This window comes from Microcaecilia unicolor, chromosome 4, assembly GCF_901765095.1.
Source record: "Microcaecilia unicolor chromosome 4, aMicUni1.1, whole genome shotgun sequence".
Classification (NCBI taxonomy): Eukaryota; Metazoa; Chordata; class Amphibia; order Gymnophiona; family Siphonopidae; genus Microcaecilia; species Microcaecilia unicolor.
Window position 1 is genome coordinate 329,007,016 of NC_044034.1, and position 24,615 is coordinate 329,031,630.

General features: G+C 45.9%; 1 protein-coding gene across 2 annotated transcripts in view; it reads left to right on the plus strand.

Moving 5' to 3' along the window:
- The window catches only part of RNF122 (ring finger protein 122), a 66,662-nt gene extending 47,448 nt beyond the window's left edge, over nt 1-19,214 (plus strand). For both annotated transcript variants that reach the window (XM_030201964.1, XM_030201965.1), the window contains exons 4-6: nt 8,791-8,832; nt 9,811-9,893; nt 18,128-19,214. In XM_030201964.1, the coding sequence (XP_030057824.1) occupies nt 8,791-8,832; nt 9,811-9,893; nt 18,128-18,242 (240 nt within the window). In that variant the 3' untranslated portion in view covers nt 18,243-19,214. The remainder of the gene's footprint in view (nt 1-8,790; nt 8,833-9,810; nt 9,894-18,127) is intronic.
- Nucleotides 19,215-24,615: the final 5,401 nt, after the last annotated feature.

Genomic DNA, 24,615 nt, shown 5'->3' on the forward strand with positions numbered 1-24,615 from the left:
GTGGTGAAACCAGGAATTCGCCCATGAGTGTTGGCTCCGCCCCCCGCATCAGACGTCATGACGTCGAGGGCGGACCAATGACACTCAACCAATCGCATCGCGAACCCGTTACTAAGCGATGGAACGTGACATAAGACACATCGCGGAACAATGAAAACCAGCAGCACACAGTTGCTACGCGACGTCAACAGCAACGCTAAAAGGACCATATAGATCTCTGCTCTCCACACAAACAACGGACACGGAGGGCATAGGAGGGAAGGAAAAAAACCAGCACATACACACACACTCTCACTCTTAACTGGCTATAATGAGCAACTGACCTGCCACTATCACAGGGACTGCTAGCACCTCTCGCTCTCTCTCACACACACATACACACGGGACACAGAGGGTATGGAAGACAACGAACAAATCGTTGGGTATGGAGGGGGCGACGGGAGATAAGGCAAGAACTGCCTCAAATGTTTGTGCTGTGCTATGTACAATTATAATGCTGTCTCTTCATTTTGACCCTACCGTTTCACACTCTCTTTCATACAGACGCACACACACACACTTACACTGTCTCTATCTCACACACACACACACACATATACACATTCTCTCACACAGACACACAAACACGCCTCAAATGGTTCAGCTGTCCTATGTAAAATTTCACTGCTGTCTCTTCATTTTCACCATACCTGTGCACACTCTCTTTCACACAGAGACACACACACACACTTTCTCTGTGTCACACACACACAGACACACATACATATACACACTCTCTCTATAGCCTTGCTAGCGCCCGTTTCATTTGTTTACGAAACGGGCCTTTTTTACTAGTAAATAAAATAATATACACAACAGCAATGTGTTCCATTGAAACAAAACAGACAAGTCAGACTGATACGGATCCCATACAAACCATATGCCAGCAGAATCTCTCACCTGGGTCACATGCAGAACACAGATTAACCCTCATCAATTGAGAATAGAGGACCAAATTTTGAAATTGGCCTGTAGCTCAGTATCAGCCTTGCCCTTCCCAACCCCCATCTCTCTCTGTAGCCTGGCATCAGCCCTGCCCTTCCCTAACCCCATCCATCCCTGTAGCCCAGCATCAGCCCTACCCTTCCCCCCATCACATCATCCCTGTAGCCATCTCCCCTACCCTTCCCAATCTCTACCCCCCCCCCCCACCCTGATGCACACCAGCATTAAATATAAAACCCACCAACATTTATATTTAATGTTGATGGGTTTCTCAGTAGGGGGTGGTCTCTGTCTGCAGTGCCCAAGTTTAAAAAAAAAAGTTTTATATATGAACATTTTTTTAACATCCTTGGCACTACAGAGCCCACCCTCACCCAGAAACCCACCAACATTAAATACACAACATTTTTGTTTAAACCTGGTATTATACAAATTAAAACATTTTTGTTATCTGGTCTTGAGCTTCCTATAGAGATCTATTGCCCCCCCCCCCCCCCCCCCCGATGAGGTCCTAATGAGTGTGCACGTGGGATTCCAGGTTCTAGGCCCGATTCCCCAAGCATAGCAGCAAGAATGTTAAAAAAGCAGGCAGGAAGGCTTCTGAATGGCTGCATGTTGCTGTGCAGCCTAACTTGTGCCAGGATCCTAATTACTGAAGCTATTCATCTCCAATTATCACATAAACTTCAAGATGTATTCCATGTGCAGCCAGAAATTGCCCCATCCTTTCCCCTGTAAGCCACATTTTGTAATTTTGAGCCTAAAGCGGCCCTTACACTCCCATCCCCCCCCCCCCCCCCCCCACACACACACTTATTTCGGCCCGTTTCTGAGAAACCGGAGATGAGGGGGAAAGAGAAAAAGTTTTATTCTAGTCTGCACTGCAGGCAGTTCAAATTCACAATTCACCATTAATTTCATGTAAAATAACATATCTAGACGGCACAAAAATAATAAAAACAAAGAGGGAGTAAGAAGAGGCGAGACATAACGGGTGACCTAAATTCAACTAATATGAACACATTTTAGAAATAAATAAAATGGGAGCTAGAAATAATTTAAAAATAATGAGAGAAGATAATTGTTTAAAATTAAAACTAAAGGCAAAATACAATAGGAGGACAGGAAGTGTGAGAAGGGCAGGGCATAAAGGTGGTATATGTGGAATAAACAAACATCATATGAACCTGTGATTGCAAGAGAAGAACAACTGTGGGTCTGGCCAAAGGAGAAGAAAAAAAAAAGCAGAGCCAAGTACTGCAGGGGAAGAAGCACCCTTACCTGAATATTAAAAGAAGAGAGAAGCTCTGGAGGAGACCTGCAAAGAGCTCAGCAGGATTTAAAAACACCCTGAGAGAAAGCAAATAATGAGCCCCTATATAAACTCAGCAGGGAGACAGGAGACTGTTAGGCTGATTCAATGGCAGCTCAGTTGTAGGCTGTTCAATCCTCTCAGATCTCTCCGTAGTTAGATAAACTCAGCAGGGAAACAGTAGGCAGATAGGCTGGTTCAATCCCAGCTCGGTTATGGGCATTCAGTCACCTCTGATCCCTCCCTGGTGTTTCAGTCAGTGGCCAGAGTCAGAGTAGCAATATAAACAACAACTGGAGAAGCGATTGACTCAGGGACAGCCCGATGGAATAATGAGAGCGGGACAAGGAAACTGAGAGTGAGCTGCTGACGCCTACTACTACTACTACTACTATTTAGCATTTCTATAGCGCTACAAGGCGTACGCAGCGCTGCACAAACATAGAAGAAAGATAGACCCTGCTCAAAGAGTTTACAATCTAATAGCCTAAAAAGACAGGTACCGATTGGCGGGTCAGTGAGACTGGGTGGGCCTGTGCTGAGATTGGGTGGGCCTGGGTCCACCCAGGCCCACCCGTAGCTATGCCCCTGTCCTGCACACACCCGCTCTTCCCTCACCGCAGATACGCACACATTTGCACACACACATGCACAACTGTTCCTCCATCACACACACAGCTTCCCTCCTCAACACAGACATAGGTCTTCCCCTCCCACACACACACACACAGCTTTTTCCTCTGCTCCCCCTCCCCACACAGAGATTTGCATATAATGGCGGCAATATTTGCAAATCCAGTTTATGCATATTCATTGTGGATATCCTGAAAACCTGACTGGCAAGGGGTACTCCAGGACCGGACTTGGGAAACACAGCCCTAAACTATAGCGTTCCCTCGGGTTTTTGCAGCCCAATTGAATGACCCTGTATTTTTTTTAGCATTAAATCTTAGCTGCCAAATTCTGGATCATTCATCAAGCTTCGCTAGGTCCTTCCTTGTGTTATTCACCCCATAGAGCTAGTGTAAGTGCTCCTTCCTAATGTTATTTGCGTAAATGCAGTTATGCTAGCATTCTATAACGGCAACTGTGCATGGCCTTCCCTTTATCCAGGCTTCAGTATTTGAGGTCAGGATGAAGTGCAGCAAGAAATTAGAATAAAGTTAATCTAGTAAAACCTGTAATTAAGCCACCAGCCCTCAAAGCCCCAAGTCCAGTAGTGGTGGTGGAGACAAAAATGGGGGTAAGCACAGAGGATTCTTCCTGGCAAAGATGTAACAGGGAGTTAGGCATTCTTCTGGCAGCAAGGTGGCAGGGCCAGCCCAATCACAGGGCATGACTAGGCAGTCACCTACAGCAGCAGTTGCTGGGGGGCATCAAAGAGCAGCTGCAGGGAAAGCAAAATAGAAGTTCCTGACAATCACAGGAACTCAAGGAAAGAACAGGAGGTACATTTACCAGCAGGAAAGGTAGGCAGTTTAGAAATAGGCACATTAACCCAGATTATTGTGGGAGGGGTGGTGTTGGGGTGATGATTGTTTGGGAGGGGGGAGGGGAGGTGCAAAGGTGATGGTTTGCCTAGGGTGCCTAGTATCCTTCCACCAGATGCGCCTAATTGTTATGACAGAAATACAACATATTGCAAACAAGCTGTTCCTCACTTCCTCAAGAGCAGAGGCAGGGAAAGAAGAGATAAGGGCAAAATGACAGCGGAAGTATAATCCAGCAATACTGCAGGTTCCAGGCTAGCTGGTTTGGTACCTACTACTACTACTACTATTTAGCATTTCTATAGCGCTACAAGGCATACGCAGCGCTGCACAAACATAGAAGAGAGACAGTCCCTGCTCAAAGAGCTTACAATCTAATAGACAAAAAATAAATAAAGTAAGCAAATCAAATCAATTAATGTGAACGGGAAGGAAGAGAGGAGGGTAGGTGGAGGCGAGTGGTTACAAGTGGTTACGAGTCAAAAGCAAAATTAAAGAGGTGGGCTTTCAGTCTAGATTTAAAGGTGGCCAAGAATGGGGCAAGACGTAGGGGCTCAGGAAGTTTATTCCAGGCGTAGGGTGCAGCGAGACAGAAGGCGCGAAGTCTGGAGTTGGCAGTAGTGGAGAAGGGAACAGATAAGAAGGATTTATCCATGGAGCGGAGTGCACGGGAAGGGGTGTAGGGAAGGACGAGTGTGGAGAGATACTGGGGAGCAGCAGAGTGAATACATTTATAGGTTAGTAGAAGAAGTTTGAACAGGATGCGAAAATGGATAGGGAGCCAGTGAAGGGTCTTGAGGAGAGGGGTAGTATGAGTAAAGTGACCCTGGCGGAAGACAAGACGGGCAGCAGAGTTTTGAACCGACTGGAGAGGGGAGAGGTGACTAAGTGGGAGGCCAGCAAGAAGCAGATTGCAGTAGTCTAAACGAGAGGTGACAAGGGTGTGGATGAGGGTTTTGGTAGAGTGCTAAGAAAGAAAGGGGCTACAGCTCTTCAGAAACCAATGATTCAGTGCTGGCAGGTTGGTGCTTGCCAGGTATGGGCACCAAGGGGAATGAATGTCCAGACAACAGCCTCACTAGTTCTGGCAGCTGTTTAGATGATGACAGTGCTTAGAGGTAAAATAAGCGGGCAGCTCACAGGCGTCGGAACGAGGGGAGCCACTAACATTTTCTTTCCCATCCCTGCCTGCCCTACGAGATGTTTCTTACCACCCTTTCCTGGAGTAGCAACAATACAATTACCACAACAGCAGAGGCATTGTGGCTGGCCAGCAAAGGGCCTTGAGCATCCCTGCCAGCTTGGATCCCCTCTGAAACAGGCCGAAAGGAGAGATGCTAGAGAGTGAGGGCGAGGGGGCTCGAAACATGCTGAAGGGGAGAGAGCGGGAGGAAAGGAGATACTGGAGATCATGGGGGAAAGGGGTAAAGCGCTGCGTTCGACTGGTAGCGCTATAAAAGTGATTTATAGTAGTAGTAGAGAAATGCTGGACTCCACAGAGGAGGGGGGATTTTGAGAGGTGGAGATGGAGAGATGCTGAATGCCATTGTGCCACTGGCGGGGGGAGGGGGGGAACTATGGGATGATAGGGTAGGGAAAGGGAGTTGTTGGGGGTGGAGCCAGGGCCCCCTAAACAAAAAGGTGTTCCGCTGCCCCTGAGGAAGCTGGATGAAGGATTTAATATGATATCTTGTGTCTTCAAGACAGCAAAGACTAATTTGATAAGGTTTGATATCCTACAACCAGCAACTATTGACTGATTAATTGCTGTCATCGAAGTCGACTCGTGGTGCTCATAGAGACTAACTTTCTACAGAATGTTCTGTCCTTTCTTCTATTTGTTTGCAAAGGCTTTTTAGTGGATCATTCATTGTTGTTGTTATTGTGCCAATTCATCTTATTGCCGGTCTTCCATGCTTCCTTTTTCCTTTGTTTCCTTTTCCAGGGACTCTGGCCATCATATAATATGCAACTAATGTACTATAGGGATTTTTTGTGTAGAAAAACCAGAGTCAGTTCTAATATATACTCACTAAAGACTCCAGAACTTATAAACAAACTATTACTTTATTAACAATAAATATCAATCACTCACACTCAATTGCATACATAATAGTGCATTATCTCACTTAGACATCCACACGTTACCGCCATCCATACAGAGGTGTAGTGACAATATGAAACTGTCAAAATTAACCTCAACCATGATACACCAAATAATACATAAATTCTATTATGATGCTAAATAATCAATCACTGCTTTCATTGTGTATATAGGGTCTATAAATAGAAACCCGCGTATAGTCTTATGTCCATTAGTCCATTATAGCATCAATGATTTTATGTACATCCAAACAGGCGCGTGAAGGATTGGACAGTTCCACCTTCCGCAAAGATGTTTCTTGTTGAGAGAAAAATGTCACTGAAAATGCTTGAAATCCACAAATAATGATGGCAAGGAACGTGTGTCCAAGTTTGAAAACATCAACTTGCCGGTTCCTCAATGCTGATCGGCATTTCGCCGTATCTGCTCATCGGTTAGTGAATTTAAAACTCAAGCTCGCATTATGAGTGATAGATTTATAGAGCGTGGTTATCCAAAGCAAATTATACGAAATGCATACAAGAGAGCTTTGTACGCTCATCGTCCGTGGCTGTTTCAATCAGCACAAGTCTCACCTAATAATGCAATGGCATGCATTATTCCGTTTTCACACAGAGCAGTGGGCATCTCTTCAATTATTCATAAATATTGGCATGTTTTGTCTGTCCATGCTGAGTTTAGGGAACGTCCTAAAGTGGCTTACACATGACAGGCCAATATAGGGGAATTGCTTAAACGCCACACACGTCAAAATCATACGGGAAGACACTCCCCCTGTGGCAGATGCGTATATTGCTGTTATTCAGTGGACACTAACATAATTAAGATTCCACATAGCGATAAACAATTTTTTCTAAGACAAAATACAACATGTACTAGTGAATGCGTGGTCTATTGTATATGGTGCCCATGTGCACTTTATTACATAGGCCACACAAAAAGACAATTGAAAAATCGCTTAGCGGAGCATGTCAGTAATTTAAGGTTAGGCAAAAAGGAAAGCCCGCTAGTAGCTCACTGGCAGCGATATAATCATTCGATCGAACAACTTCAATGTGTTGTATTGACGCAGATTATACCCACTAATAGAAGTGGTGACATAAGTGCCCGCTTATTACTTTTGGAACAACGATACATCTACACTTGGGGAACAGTCACCCCGAACGGCCTCAATTTGGAGGTCGAATGGGTGTGACGTCATGACGTTACGTTAGTTTCTTTTTGGGTATTTAAGTCTTGTTCTTTGGTTCGCTTTTGATAGTTTCCGGTGGTGTGATCCTAAGGCGGAAGTCCGGCCGATCCCCACTCGGCGTGCAGCCTGACACAGTATTATTAGTAAGTGTTATTTAAATGAATTAGAAGATATATAATAGAATTAAAGTTAGATTTGAATACATAAGTATACATAGAAGATAATTGTTATTAATGTTGTTATAGTTGTGGTTCCTCCTGACGAAGGAGACGAAATGCCGATCAGCATTGAGGAACCGGCAAGTTGATGTTTTCAAACTTGGACACACGTTCCTTGCCACCATTATTTGTGGATTTCAAGCATTTTCAGTGACATTTTTCTCTCAACAAGAAACATCTTTGCGGAAGGTGGAACTGTCCAATCCTTCACGCGCCTGTTTGGATGTACATAAAATCATTGATGCTATAATGGACTAATGGACATAAGACTATACGCGGGTTTCTATTTATAGACCCTATATACACAATGAAAGCAGTGATTGATTATTTAGCATCATAATAGAATTTATGTATTATTTGGTGTATCATGGTTGAGGTTAATTTTGACAGTTTCATATTGTCACTACACCTCTGTATGGATGGCGGTAACGTGTGGATGTCTAAGTGAGATAATGCACTATTATGTATGCAATTGAGTGTGAGTGATTGATATTTATTGTTAATAAAGTAATAGTTTGTTTATAAGTTCTGGAGTCTTTAGTGAGTATACATCATATAATATGGCCAAAATATGATAGTTTCAGTCTAGCCCTGTGAGCTTCTAGTGAGAATTCCAAGTTTTAGTTGGTCAAGGACCCATCTCAGCAACTATAAAGATCCCAAAACTAATAATAAATCTATAGGCCTTACACTGAGGTCAAAATGAGGAGCAACAATAAGTTAGAATAAAGTTCATCTGTTAAAACAGGAGCGACCTGCCACCAGCTGGACAGAAATAGCTGAGCAGACTGAATGGGCCTGTTAGTCTTTTCCTACCATTACCCATTGTGTTTATATTGTGTTCTGTTACTATAGGGTTCGTTTTCAAAGCACTTAGACTTTGTAAATCTAAGTGCTTTGAAAATACGCCTCCACATATCATTCTAGTCTAACTACAGATAGGTCTGGAATAAGATCATAGTGTTAATACACAAGAAGAAATATATGTATCCTAGAGAGCTGCACGGGAACGGAGTTAGTGTGAATCTCGCAGGGATGGATACAGGTCTTGCGTGGTTCGCAAGGAAGTCTAGTGGCAGGCCAGCCTACCTATCCTTTCCTTGTGTTTCTAAGCTAGCTTAGCAATTATAATAGCACTAAAAAAATTAATAGATATGGTGTATAACAGTGAGAGGAGAAGTTATCAACATGGGCTACTGTTAAGTTGGGTTATTTTATCACAAGTCGGGTTATTTTAGTACAGGGGATGGAAGGGATTCCAGTGGGAACGGGCGGGGCTGGGTGAAATTTCTGTCCCTGTGCAACTCTCTAACGTGTACATCTCCATGTAATGCCGCAGAGGGGACAAGTTAAGGGGTGTCTGGATTATCTTGTGCAGAGGTGGGTGGTAAGGTTTGGTGCTCCTTGTAAGGTTGTTTTCCTCCAGTTCTGTCTTCTCTGATAACTAGCATGATCACTTCAGTCTTCTGAACAGTTTTCTGTTTCCTCAGGTGGTGTTGAAAGGTGATGCGAGGAAGTTAAATTTGCACGGAGTAAGTGAACTCTACAGTCAATCACCTGTTGTACAGTTAGAAAGATGAGTCATCCAAGATCCCAGACCCCATCTCTGTTCCTAGTTGTTACAGGGATGGGAGGAAATGCTCCGATTGCTTGTCTTGACTCCAACTCACTGGAAAATTCTTCATAGCTGTAAATTATTAGTACATTTCCCTGGAATGAATGGGGGAAAGTCTAGGAGTCCTGCTTTTGGGAATCCACATGTATAACCTTTGAAACCCTTCACAGAGTGACCTTATTATATAATGAGGCATTGTGCAAGTTTATGATTTAATCAGAGAGACCTCAGAAATCCCCTTCAAGGCTGGGTTACGTAGCCCAGCCTATCATTATAGTAGCCATATGCTTTGGTGGTCAGTCTTTACCCAGTAAGAGTATGCAGTGCTGTTTAGGGTGAGTGCAGTCTCCCCTCCCTTTGGTCTCTGTAGATCAGGATGGACAATCATTGTCCTTGAAGGATACAACCCAATTGGGTTTTCAAGAATTCCACAATGAATATGTATAAGGCTTACAGTGGAAGCAGTACATACAAATCAATCTCATGCATATTCATTGTGGAAATCTTGAACCCCGACTGAGTTATGGCCCTCGAGTATTGTTGTTGCTCACCCCAAGGGCCAGCTAGTGTCTCTCATGAAAACACTACCATAGCAAGGTGCAGTGAGGAAATAGGTGTCCATGAAATGCATTACAAATAATGTTTGGGAGAGGGGAAATCACATTAGGCCGTGTCAATCTTTGTGTGACCGTGACCACATGATAACCAAATAAAATTGTGTGGTCCTTACCCCCCCCCCCCCCTAACGAGGTGCAGAATAATGATGCAGCAGTGAAGAACTCACTCAGATCAGGACCCCAAATGTTGGTTTTGTGACCCCCATTGGGTTCCTGATCCACAGTTTGGAAAGCTGTGGTTTATCCCCTCTCACCTTTCCTGTCATCTCTCCCTACAGCAGACTTGTGCAGTATGCCTAGAAGACTTCAAGATGAAGGATGAGCTGGGAGTGTTACCATGCCAGCACGCCTTCCACAGGAAGTGAGTATGTGCAAGGGTGCTTTTATGACATTCTCTGGAATTCGGTGCCAGAGAATGTGGTAAAAGCAGTTAGCTTGGCAGGGCTTAAAAAAAGGTTTGGCTAATTTCCTAAAAAAAAGTCCATTAGCCATTCATTAAGAAGATAGACTTGGGAAAATTCACTACTTATTTCTAGGATCTATTTTACTTGGGATCTTGCTAGGTACTTGTGACCTGGATTGCCAATGTTGGAAACAGGATACTGGGCTTGATGGACCTTCAGTCTGTCCAGGTATGGCAACGCTTATGTTCTTATGTTATAGCACATGTGTAGAGTGTAGTGCACACTGGAAGAACATATGCATGTAGTATGCCTCCTTTGTATGTCATGGCTACATCATTCAAGATATGGGAGGGGACTTCAATTAATAGTAAGAACTGACCTGGGATTATAACTTGCAGGATTGTGGAGGAGATTGTAGCCACAGACACCAAGAGTGTAGAGTCTTTGGCCCTTAAATTCAAGTGTCCTCAATGTATTGGGGCTGAGGGTGACCTCAGGAGCAGGTACACACATTCTTCTTGGTGTCTGTGGCTACAATCTCCTCCACAATCCTCTTCCCAAGCACACAGAACAGGTATAAAGAGTCCCCAGAGGCAGGCTGTATAGTCTCTGGACAGGAAGAACTGCTAATATGGGTAAAAATAAAAAAACACAAGAAAAGGACTTCCACAGAACCAAAGAGTACAAAACACAGCAAAGGAGATGAATAACGCTAGATCTTCACTATGGTGCAAGATAATCTTCATTGGAAAACAGATCAAAGAGTGTACACAATCGTGTTTTGACTAAATGGCTTTCCTCAGGAGTCTGTCAATTTTTTTTGTAGAACACAAGGAAATATAGAGGGGCATAATGGAAAGGGACGCCCAAGTTTTTCTGAGGACGTCCTCGCAGGACGTCCCCTTGAAGGGGCGGGGAAACCCGTATTATCGAAACAAAATGGACACCCATCTTTTGTTTCGATAATACGGTCGGGGATGCCCAAATCGTGAAATTTAGGTTGACTTTAGAGATGGTCGTCCCCGGTTTTCTGCGATAATGGAAACCAAGGACGACCATCTCAGAAACGACCAAATCCAAGCCATTTGGTCGAGGGAGGAGCCAGCATTCGTACTGCACTTGTTTTCTCACATGCCAGGACACCAACCGGGTACCCTAGGGGGCACTGCAGTGGACTTCACAAATTGCTCCCAGGTGCATATCTTCCTTACCGTGTGTGCTGAGCCCCCCAAAACCCACTCCCCACAACTGTACACCACTACCATAGCCCGTATGGGTGAAGGGGGGCACCTAGATGTGGGTACAGTGGGTTCTGGTGGGTTTTGGAGAGCTCACATTTACTAACACAAGTGTAACAGGTAGGGGGGGATGGGCCTGGGCCCGCTTGTCTGAAGTGCACTGCACCCACTAAAACTGTTCCAGGGACTGCATACTGCTACAATGGACCTGAGTATAACATTTGAGGCTGGCAAAAAATATTTTTAAAATGTTTTTTGAGGGTGGGAGGGGGTTAGTGACCACTGACGGAGTAAGGGGAGGTCATCCCCGATTCCCTCCTGTGGTCATATGGTCATTTAGGGCACATATTTGTGGCTTGGTTGTAAAAAAAAAAGGACCAGGTAAAGTCATCCAAGTGTTCGTCAGGGACGCCCTTCTTTTTTCCATTATCGGTCGAGGATGCCCATGTGTTAGGCACGCCCCAGTCCCGCCTTCGCTACGGCTCCGACACGCCCCCATGAACTTTGGTCATCCCCGTGTTGAAAACAGTTGACGCCCAAAATCGGCTTTCGATTATGCCGATTTGGGCGACCCTGTGAGAAGGACGCCCATCTTGCGATTTGTGTCGAAAGATGGGTGTCCTCTTTCGAAAATAAGCCTGTTAGCGTCACAAATAGCCAGAACGTCACGCACTGGTTTAGAATTAAGTCAAAATATTTGCAAATCCAGGGGGAGATTGGTTTAGAGGAGACTGTTCTAGAAAGGGCATTGCATGGTGGTGCGGGGCAGGGATGTGCTTCTCGTTTATACCAGGCTTTATTATTGGCATACTCTCCTGTGGATTATGTTTAAACGGTTTTTATTGAAACTCCAGCATATACACCAAAACATTACATGATATAACTGTACTAACCCATCATGCTGTATGTATTCAACTCTCCTGTGGATTATAACACACAGTATTGGGAACAGGACCTGGGTACACACTCTATATGGGGAAGAAATGGGAAAAGTGTTTTAAATTTCTACTTAAGCCGTCTGTCAGTAGAAATTGAGGATGGGCATAAACTGCTATACCAATGGTATTATACTCTGTAGCACTTGCTGTGTATTTTTAAGATTGGCACAGGACTTTGTTGGTGTAATTGTGGACAATCAGGAGATATGTACCACATTTGGTGGTCCTGCCCCCTTGTTTAGCCATATTGAAACTCTGTCCATTCTTTGGTGCAGCAGATTATAGGGGGCTCCTATCCTTTGAAAGCGGAAAATTGTTTGCTCCATCACATACCCATTGAAATACAACCCTTACAGCTATTTACAGCAGCTCATCTGGCACTGGCGGCAGCATGGAAGAGCCCTCAGATCCCACCTTGAGTTCTCTATATGCGTAAAATTCATTATTTTTGTTTGATGTCTGAGCTGACAGCAGTCAAGAATAGCTAGCTTTCTAAATTTCATAAAGTCTGGGGCCCTTATCGAACCTGGAAATCCAACCCACAGAGTCTGGAGTGATTGACCTCCGCTTTGGATTTCTATTTTTGGCAACTGTATTGGGAGTTTATGGTTTTATACTGAGACCTAACCAGGAAGCGTGTAGGGTGGGAATTGGGGTAGGGATATGGGGGACTTGTTTATTGCTGTTGTGGTTCATTCATATACGGAATGTATATTGCCAGTTTTCAATAAAGTTTTTTGAAAAGCAAAAAAAGAAAAACATTTGCAAATCGCCACTATCATACACTAATACAACAAATCTGCACATAAGTGGTTTCTGTGCATATAGCTAAAGCGCTAAGAAGCGGATTGCTTTCCCATAGAATTTATCTTGTACCATAGTGAGGATCTAGTGTCAGTCATCTCCTTCGCTTTAAAATACCCTTTTACTGGACCCGTAGCAAGCGTATAAAAATATACAGAAGTAGAGCAGTGAAAACTCTTTGGCATATAGAGATCAGTATTCAGTGTGGTTTAAGCAGACAGGAAGGGTTCTTGCTTGCTTAAAACAACGCTGAGTGAGCCATCCTCAGATTTTCAGTGGCGCTTAACCACACAGTGCCACTGAAAATCCAGTGTGACTGCCGGAATATATGTGGGCATTGGTGATATTCAATGTCGACACCTACATACCTAACTAAACAATTAGGACTGTATAAAAAGCAGTTCTGTCTTTCTCTGGATAGGTATGTGGGTGCCGGCACTGAATATCAACCAGCCACCTACATTACCTTTGGGTCCACTGAAGACCCAAATAATCAACACCGGTTCCCAGACATGGTCCCGGCATCAAATATCCAGGTTAAATTCAGCCTGTGGCTGTGAGCAGTTTTAAGTCCTCTGACTGCCAGCGCTACCAATTAGTACGTATAGGTATGGATACAAAAGTGACCTGTGAATAGAGACCTCAGCAGTGACTCCTTTCATGCCACTTATCTCATCATCGGTCTCGATCACAACAGTCTGCACAATTTATTTAATTTACAAAACTTTTTCATACTTGTATCAAAATAGAAATTGTTTTAAGAACTTATCTTAGTGCAACTTGATTAATGTCACAATTATCTTGGACCTGCGCCAGCATGCCATGTTTTGCAAAGGTGCGTCAGGGCCTGGTCCTACAAAAGATAGAAATCCAGACAGTTAACCATATCCTAAAATACTGAAGAGTTAATATCTAAAACTCACTTCTCTAAAACGATGCTGTAATAGTCCCAATGTCAGCAATTTTTTTCAAGATGGCGCTTATTTAGCACCACCCTTATACAAACTTACACAAAGGCCCAACCAATAGGAGCTTAGGCAAGTTTAGGTGGCAGAGCCGGTGGTGGGAGGCGGGGCTAGTGGTTGGAGGCGGGGATAGTGCTGGGCAGACTTATACGGTCTGTGCTAGAGCCGGTGGTGGGAGGCGGGGGTGGTTGGGAGGCGGGGATAGTGCTGGGCAGACTTATACGGTCTGTGCCAGAGCTGGTGGTGGGAGGCGGGACTGGTAGTTGGGCGGTGGGGATAGTGCTGGGCAGACTTATACGGTCTGTGCCAGAGCTGCTGGTGGTGGGAGGCGGGGCTGGTGGTTGGGAGGCGGGGATAGCGCTGGCCAGACTTATACGATCTGTGCCCTGAAGAGGACAGGTACAAATAAAAAGTAGCACATATGAATTTATCTTGTTGGGCAGACTGGATGGACCGTGCAGGTCTTTTTCTGCCGTCATCTATTATGTTACTATGTAAATCTTACTCCAGATGACATCATATTAAAGAGGCTCAGTCTACTTCTAAATTTACCCCTCCCCCACCTTTCCAGGAGCTACTGTGTCTAATATATAGATCCACCGTTGGTGATGAATGCCAATGGTGTGATACCACCATTACAGGATTTTGTTGGGATACCCCTAGACATGACAGATTCGTTTTCTAGGGGTAATACAAATGCAATAAATAAATAATACAGATTGTAATTCAGGTATTATGATTTATGCCATCCAATGTCCATGGGGACTTTATGTGGGGAGGACTTCTCGACCTATAAAACAGCAATTAACGGAACATAAATCTAGAATTACCTATAAGCACAAACAAGCCCCTCTGATAATTAATTGACTTGAAAAAAAAATCAGGCTGTTAGTGATATATGTTGGCAAGTTCTGGAACAAATACATTTAGGATTTGAAGGGGGTGATGGTGCATCTTTGCTAAATTTTAAAAAGCAAAGATGGATCTTTGTTAGACACGGTAGCTCTGGTGGGTTTTAAATTTAGAAGTAGACTGGGCTTCTTTAATATGATGTCAGCTCCTTAATAAGTGCAGTGAACTATTGGCAGCCCCTCCCTACCCCTTGCTTTAGAAGAGAGGAAAATGCAGTTTTATTCAGATGTTGTGGTCTAAGTGTTAAGCAGTGTTGCTTAGGCAGATCCTGTGATGGAGCAGTTGTAACAAGGGTAGGCACAAAGACCATACCACCACCTAGAGGCTGACTCTATCATTGCATGCTAGACTAGATACCTAACCTTGCTGCTTCTTACCACCCTGTGATGTACAGATTGGTAGTGCACATAGCATGAGAAATACCCTGGGCTTCTACTCCCTCTCCCTTAGTTCACTACAGTGTCTCCACTCTGTCCGGAACCTTTTTCCTTCTACTGGGACTATGCTTCTTCTCTCTGAACCAAGCTGGATGGTTTTACACCCAGGGCTTGGGTCCTACCTTCTATCAATCACTCAGGTCTGTTGCACTTACAGTTCCTCCACTCCTGAGCTCCAAATCTTTCCCCGACTTGGATTAAAGAGCTAGCAGCAGCTTCACTCTCCTCCCTTCTCCTGGAGATGGGATCTCCCCTATGATCCTTTTCCCCCTCCTTTAAGGTGCACTGTGCCCCAAGATTTAACTACAGTTTTAAACCCCTTATCTTCCATGCTTCTACTTATGGGAATAAAGCCACGCTCCAGCCTTTCCCTGTCCTGTTCCCCTTGTTTGTCTTCTCCCTGATCTCTGGAATAGAAGGCCAACGGGTGTAAAAAAAAAAAAAAAAAAGAGACAAAGATGATCCACAGCCAGTACTACCAAAGGAAGAGAATGGATCACGATTGGTAGAGTGAAGCACTTCTATTAAAATTAACCCAACATGGCCACATTTTACCTATTGCAGACTGCCACGTTGGACTAATTTAGCATTCATTTTACAAAGGTTCGCTAGCATTTTTAGTTTACGCTAAACGCTAGAGACCCCCATAGAAATATATGGGCATCTCTAACGTTTAGCACATGCTTATTTTTAGTGTGCACTAAAAACGCTACCGCGCCTTTGTAAAAGGACCCTTTAATGAAAGTGCTTCATCCTATCTATTGATCCATTCTCTTGTTTTGCTATGGAAGGCCAAAGTCCTGGTGAGCCCCTATTTGGTAGAACCCACCACCCTTCCTACTACCTGTTACTGAACTTCCCCATGGGCAACTCCCCGAACCCAATTGTTATACTCAGACTCCCCTGCTGCAAGGGTTTTCCCCGACTAGACCACTCATTAGTTTTATTTATTTATTTATTTTAAAATGTTTATTACGCACGCTATCCACAGGTCTAGGTAGGTTAGTTTGACTTGCACTGCTTTGGAGCAGGGGCTCATCCCAAAATATCTTCTTGTCATTGTATAGGAAGGGACATTGTGACATCCTGCTGCACAAGTTTAGATATTGTGGAAGATATTTCTGCTTTACATCCTTAGGCAGATCTTTACCTGTATCCACCGTGGTGCAGTGAATGACCAGAACCGCAGAGACAGTGAGAGTTTAGCCATCATGCCTGAAAGAGGGTTGTATTCCAATGGGTCTGTGATGGAGCAAACAATTTTCCGCTTTCAAAGGATAGGAGGCCCCTATAATCAGCTGCACCAAAGAATGGACAGAGTTCCAATACGGTTGAACAAAGAGGCAAGACCGCCAAATGTGGTACATTTCTCCTGACTGTCCACAATTACACCAACAAAGCCCTGTGCCAATCTTAAAAGTACGCAGCAAACACTGTGGAGTGTAATACCATCAGTATAGCATTTTATGCCCATTCTCAATTAAGCCACTACTGACAGACGGCTTAAGCAGAAATTTAAAACACTTTTCCCATTGCTTCCCTGTATAGGGTGAACCCAGGTCCTGTTCCCAATACTGTGTGTAATAATCCACAGGAGAGTATGTCAATAATAACGCCTGGTATAAACGAGAAATACATCCCTGCCCCACACCACCATAGCCTTACAAAACTACCTTACCTTCCACCCTGACTAACACCTGCCATCTCTCTTCCATTACTTAATCTTTGCACACTACTAAATGTATCTGGTATAATGGAATGATTATGTCATAACCATACTCTGTAAGCCACATTGAGCCTGCAAATAGGTGGGAAAATGTGGGATACAAATGCAATAAAATAAATAATGCAATGCCCTTTCTAGGGTCTCCAATGGCTACTCTTCATATTGGGACATGTTAGGAAGGCAAAAGACAGTGTAGTATGCACTGGGCAGGGCTAAACAACATATAAGGAGTTTTTTTCCCTTATATGGTGTTTAGTCCAGACCAGTGCATTCCAGAATTCACTGGGCAGGGCCTGGGCACCACCATTTTGTTCCAGGCAGGCCCGAGGAAGGAGCCGTTGCTCCTGTCCGCCTGCCTCCACCTTGTTGTAAAGGTACAGGGAGGGGCGGGGGTGTCGGTCAGGTGCGGGAGGGTGGGAGGGGTGTGTGCCTGCACAGGGGAAGGGGTTTGGTCTACTGAACCACCGGGAAAATGTTTTAAAAAAGGTTCCGGGGTCATTGGGGGGGGGGGGGGGGGGGGGGGTTGTGGTCCACTGGACCACCAGGGAAAGTTTAAAAAAAGATTGGGGGGGTCAGGGTTCATTTGACCACCAAGGAAATAACAAGATGCAGGAGGGTGTTGTCTATTGGACTACCAGGGAATCTTTTCTTTTTTTTACAATTCGGGGGGGGGTGGGGGGGGGGGGGGGGGGGGGGGGGGGGGGGGGGGGGCGCCGGAAGGTGAGAGGTAGGAAGCACAAGCAGGCAGCCTTTATAACTTCCTGCTTGTGCTTCTCTCCTCTCCGACAACTCCTGAGCAGACGTAAAATCTGCTCCTTAAATTAGGGCTGCTCTGGAGCTGTGCATCCCCTGGAATACACATTAGATTACAAATGTGCTCATTGTAAAACATTTTCATGAGGTTCTAGGTGGCTGCTAAGGGCACACGTTAGAACCACAGAAAACCCCTTTGTGCATTCTTAGCTACATAAATATTTGCTTCACACTGGCTAGAACCAGTCTAAAGCAAACGTTAATAGCAAGGTAAACTTTGTGTATCTGGACCTGAGTCACTTGCTAACTGTGCACTGTTTTCCGGTGTAGCTTTCTGCATCGCCTCCCCAGTGAGGCCGAATCTATCATTGCAGGCTAGACTGGATCCCTAACCTTCTTGCTTCTTACCCCCATGCAGGTGTTTGGTGAAATGGTTGGAGGTGCGCTGTGTCTGTCCCATGTGTAACAAACACTTTGTGGGTCCTGCAGAGCAATGTCAGGGGGTCAGCACTTTGTTAGATGAGCTGGTGTGATAAGACCCTTTGCAAATGGAAACAAATTCTCACAGTTATTAAGAGAGCCACGCTGTCTTCCCCTCTCCACTCCTGGATGGGCAGCACCCAAGATACAAGGGCCATGCAGTGGCAAAGGGAACTCAGGTGTTCCATCATTTGGAGACCTGCAAGTGATCCTGTCACCCTGCATCTCACCTCATGGAGAAGCCAGAGCAATGGACTAGTGAAAGGCTATTTGTTGGATTGGGATGAAGTTGAAGGTCACAGGGAAACCATATTTACGTTGTCCTTCGTCTTGGTTCAGAATCGGTGAATGGACAGAAACCTCCGCTGATGCAGCTGTGGATAGAACATAAGCAAAATACACTAAGCAGAGACAATATATTTGATCTAAATGCTACAACAGTACAAATTTGGCTTCTGGTTTATCATCTTCCTACAAACTTTTGCTCCTGTTGCCAGGACTCAGTTCAATCTTACAAAGGCTGGTGCAGAGAAATGATTCTGCTGCAGGGGCATCACAGTCATGAGAGTGAACACATTGACTGCTTTAACTACTGTACCCTAAATCTACCTGCCTCTTCCTCACAGTACAGGGGGCAAATGGAGAAGCTCTCTTACCCCACTCTCTTCCCTCCACACTCCTTTCTCCTAATGATGCTCAGGAATACTGAAATATGGGTGTAACATTTAATATAATTTCTCTGTATATTAACAGCACCTTTCATCCAAATTGGTTACTATGGCTATCTATAAATTGTAACATGTCAGATGCTCACCTATAGTCACCACTGGGGGGAGGGGGGTAATGGGGAGAGTATGATGGGAATAGCAGATGGTGAGTTATGTTTCCCTTCATCTCTGCCCCACCTCTGGCTCCTTCTGGTTTACTGACAGCTGATTGGTTAACTGATAGATATAGGCACAACTGGGACACATTGAGGGGCATAACTGAACGAAAACGTCTATCTCCATGGGCGTTTATCTCCGAGAACGGGTCCGTGAAGGGGCGGACCGAACCGTATTTTCGAAAAAAAATAGACGTCCATGTTTTTATTCGACAATTTGTGAGCTGGGCGTTTTTGTTTTTCAGTGATAATGGAAAATGAAAGCGCCCAGCTCAAAAACGAATAAATCCAAGGCATTTGTTCGTGGGAGGGGCCAGGATTCGTAGTGCACTGGTCCCCCTCACATGCCAGGACACCAACCGGGCACCCTAGGGGGCACTTTTACAAAAACAAAAAAAAAAGGTAAAAGAGCTCCCAGGTGCATAGCACCCTTCCCTTGTGTGTTGAGCCCCCCAAATCCCCCTCAAAACCCACTGCCCACAAGTCTACACCATTACTATAGCTCTAAGGGGTGAAGGGGGGCACCTACATGTGGGTACAGTGGGTTTGGGGGGGTTGGACGACTAAGCATTAAGCAGCACAATTGTAACAGGTAGGGGGGGATGGGCCTGAGTCCACCTGCCTGAAGTCCAGTGCAACCCCTAACAACTGCTCCAGGGACCTGCATACTGCTGCCAGGGAGGTGGGTATGACATTTGAGGGTGAAAATAAAAAGTTGTGAAACATCATTTTTTGTGGTGGGAGGGGGTTAGTGACCACTGGGGGAGTCAGGGGAGGTCATCCCCGATTCCCTCTGGGGGTTATCTGGTCATTTAGGGCACTTTTTGGGGCCTTATTCGTGAAAAAACAGGGTCCAGGAAAAATGCCCTAAATTCTAGCTACAAACGCATACTTTTTTCCATTATCGGTGAAAGGCGCCCATCTCTCCTCGGCCGATAACCACGCCCCAGTTCCACCTTCGCCACGCCTCCGACACGCCCCCCTCAACTTTGTACGCTTCCGCGATGGAGTGCAGTTGAAAACGTCCAAAATCGGCTTTCCATTATACCGATTTATTCGTTTTTGTGAGATAAACGTCTATCTCCCGATTTGGGTCGAAATCTAGGCATTTTTCTCTTTCAATTATAAGGTGGATTGTGTTTTGAGCTATGTCCTGCAACTTCTAGAAACATAGAAATATGAAGGCAAATAAAGACGATATGGCCTATCCAGTCTGTCTATCCATCAGGGGCGTATCTGGACTTCAGCGGTAGGGGGGGGGGCCAGAACCGAGGTGAGGGGGCACATTTTAGCCCCCCCCCCCCCCCCCGGCACTGCCGACCCCCCTGCTGCCATTGCTGACCCCCCCCCCCCCGCCGCCACCCTCTGCCGCCGCCAGCACCACCTCTAACAAGTTTGACCCCCCCCCCCCCCTCTCGACCCTCCCACCATCCGTCGCCATCTGTACCTTTGCTGGCGGGGGACCCAACCCCCGCCAGCCAAAGTCTTCCTGCATTTGGTTTCTTCTGAGTGTGATGTCCTGCTGCACGTACAACGTGCAGGACGTCAGTCTCACAGAAACAGAATGAAGCCCTGCAGATCGCAAGGCTTCGTTCTGTTTCTGTGAGTCTGACGTCCTGTACGTTGTACGTGCAGCAGGACGTCAGACTCAGAAGAAACCAAATGCAAGAAGAAGACTTCGGCTGGCGGGGGTTGGGGTCCCCCGCCAGCAAAGGTGGCGACGGCGGGTTGGCGGGCAGGGGGAGGGGGTTGAGAGGGGCGTTGACAGGGGTGCCAGGGCCAAATTTACGGGGCCCAGGCCCCCGTGGCCCCATAGCAGCTATGCCCCTGCTATCCATACCATCTACTTTCCCTTCCTCTCTCCCATAGAGATCTTATGTACTTGTCCCAATCTTGCTTGAATTCAGATATAGGGGCCCTTTAACTAAGCCTCGTAGGCACCTATGCGCACCCAATGCGCGCCAATTTGGAGTTACCGCCCAGCTACCACAGCCTTGTGGTAATTTCATTTTTGATGCGTGCTGGAAAATAATTTTTATTTTCTGGTGCACGGCAGAAACTGGGCAGTAATCGTCATTCTATGTATGTAGATGATTACTGCACAGTTAACGCGTGAGACCTTACCGCTAAGTCAGTGGGTGGCGGTAAAGTCTCAGACCCAAAATAGATGCGTGGCAATTTTTATTTTGACACACGTACATTATCGGCAACAATTTTAAAAAGGCCTTTTTTACAGGCACACTGAAAAATGGATCTGCGTGTGCCCAAAACATGCGCCTACATTAGCACAGCCCATTTTTCGGCGCACCTTAGTAAAAGGGCCTCATAGTCATTGGCTCTACCATGAGGCCGAGCCACGAATTCACCACCCTTTCCATGAAGAATTATTTCCTGAGGATACACCTTCAGCCTATACCCCCACAAAGCAGAGCTTCCTTTCAATTGAAAGGAGACTCACCTCCTATGCATTCATGGCACAGGGAGATATGAAATGTCTATCATATCTCCCCGCTTCCAAAGTAAACATTGAGATCTATAAGTCTGTCCCATGTGCTTTAATGTTTGACTGCAGCATGTTAAGTCCCTGATTCGACACCCCCTGCAGGTGCTGGAGTATGGTCTGAACATCTGCATTTTGCATTTCACTGCAGTGTTTTCAGCTCCTGCATGTTGCAGTTTAAAGCAGGCGCAAACTGTGTTCTCTGTCAGATGTACACCCATATACTCTAGGATTGGAGTTGGTTTAGATAACCATTCTGTTCCCTTCAGTAATCAAGTCAGAGTTAGGCAGAATTTGTGGCCTTGTCAGGCTTCCAGGCAGTGGCGTACCAAGGTGGGGGCGGTCCGCCCCAGGTGCACGCCGCTAAGGGGGTGCCGTGGCGCGCGCCTGTTGCCCTATCTCCGAGTTCGTAATTCGCATGTGTTCACTGCTCCCTCTGAGTCTGCCCCTGGAACAGGTTACTTCCTGTTCCGGAGCAGACTCAGAGGGAGCAGTGAACACATGCGAATTGCGAACTCGGAGACAGGGCAACAGGCGCGCGCTCCGCGGCACCCCCCCTCCCCTCAGCGGCATGCACCCGGGGGGTTGTCATTTCGCCGGGGGGGGGGAGAGGTGTCATTTCTTCGGGGGGGGGGGGGTCGCGCTGCACCCGGGGGGGGGGCGCATTGGCGATCCGCCCCGGGTGTCAGCCAGCGTCAGAACGCCACTGCTTCCAGGCACACCAACCAGTAAACTGATTTTTTACTAGTTCTACTTATACCACAGCCCTTTTTGACCTCTGACACTTGCCAGATTCTGAAGCTGCAGGTCAGCTGGTGTTTTTGTCCCAGGGCCTTCCAGGTTTTTTTATACTTCTTGGTATTTGCACTGTGCCTGGTCTCCCACATTAACTCCTGGAGCTCTTGGCCTAGTTACAGCCTGGAGAACCCACAGAACAATCCTGTTCCAGCCACACCCACCACAAGTCTTATTATATACCTAGCAGACTGGCACAGATCTTTCAGAAACTTACAGACTATGTGATGGCAATTAAAGCTGTTTTTTTAAAGGACTAAACACTGAAACAGAGGCAGAAAGTTTTCTAATAGTTGGTAAATACTGCCTCCTTGTTAGCTGAGCTTTGGCCCTCTGATTCTTGATGTCCTGCTAGCTGTGGTTTCCAACATTGCTGGCTTCCATACCCAACTCTCAGCTGGTAAAATAGTACGTATAAAGAAAAGGAAACAGAAAATTATTTTAAAACTAGTAAAAAAAGGTCTGTTTCTGTAGGCAAGAAAACGGGCCCTAGGCAGGCAATCCCTCCCCCTCCCCCCGCACTACGGCCCCCTCGCCCCTCCTTCGGCGAACCTGTCGCCCCCCCCCCCCCGGACCGCTGAAAACCGCCCCCCACCGCCATTGTGTACTACCTGTGCTGACGGGGGACCCAAACCCCCGACAGCCGAAGTGTTGTTGTGCCCTTCGCGTTCCTTCCTCATCTTCTCTGGACGCAGAGGAACTTCCAGAGAAGATGAGGAAGGAACGCCGTAGCGCGGGGGGGGGGGGGGGTGACAGCTGATTCTGAGGCAGTGTTTCCCTACTCCTCCCCTTGCCTTGGAATCAGCTGTCATGACGTCAGTGCGTATCTGCCTAGCAGACCACCTCCAGCCTAGGGAGCCACGGTCCCAGGCACAGAACATTGGAGGTGAGAATTATTATATAGGACTCACCTGCCTGAGAAGGTGCTCTCTTAATCCCCAATTTTAGCTGTACTCTACCACATTCTTTTTCCCATTTATATGAATCTGAGAACAGCTGCGCAGGAATTCAGACCTTTGTAAATAGTAATGTTTTTGTACATAATTTCATGAATTTGTAGTACTTTGTATACTAGGAAACACCCCATGGGCTTCCCTACATTTTTATGTATAAAAAAAAATGTAATAAAAAATGTTAAAATTTAAAAAAATTTCATCCCAAATGTCAGTGGAGTCCCATTCCCCACCATTTTCTATTCAGGCAACTTAGGTTGAATTTTGGTTTCTGAGGGCTCATTAAACCAGAGAAAAAAGTAGGATGTTCTAGATGTGAGGAGGCTGTGGGTACAGTGTCCATGCACAAACAGAGAAAAATGCCTTTGTGTAGGAAGTTTGTTTCCACAACACATAATCTAGCTCTGAAGGACCATTCACTTTCCAATATTTTGGCACGCAGCTGACGTAAAGTCCTGTGTGTGTATTGTGCTCTGTTTCTCAGAAAATAATATCTGCCAGCCATGAGATTACAGCCCAGGTGTGTATGTTTTGCAACTCCTTACTTATTGAATCACTTCCTCATATTTGGAGATTCAGATGGGTATGGAGGTCAGCTCAAGGTAATGACTGTTGGCTGTCTCTTCTGGTAAGGGATAGAATAAAAGCTGGGGATGATTTACTGTGCTATCTCTTTGTAAAGCAGCAGCGTTAACTAGGGATGGGCTGTCATTTACAACAAATATTGTTCGCCGGTTGTGGACACTATCTGGAAAGAGTGCACACTCAGCAAATAGGGGGCAATTCTATAAAGGGTGCTAAAAATTAGGTACCCACAATCTGTCATTATGATAATCGAATATAATAAAACGCACCCTCAACGTTCTGAGGACAACGTTCTGAAGCCATCTGACGTCACTCCCAGGCTGAAGGGTTCGTGGATTCGTGGTGTGAAGCCTTCAAGCCAGCCAGCCGTCTCTGCCCCACCCTCGCGTCAAACGTCATGACGTCGAGGGCGGAAAAAAAAAAAACAAATCCGGCAGCGAAGCGTCAGGGAAGGAGGCGGCGCTCCCGACGTCTAGCCTTCCCTTCGCTGTGTTCCGCCTTCTTCTGACGTCAAGGATGACGTCAAAAGAAGGCGGAACACAGCGAAGGGAAAGCTAGACGTCGGGAGCACCGCCTCCTTCCCTGACGCTTCGCTGCCGGAACCGCCACGGAGGTAAATTTAAAAAGAAGAAAAAAAACAAAAAGGGATGTTGGGGGGGGAGAGAAGAGGGTGGCCAGTAAAGTAGAACAATGGGAGCGGGAGGGCAGGG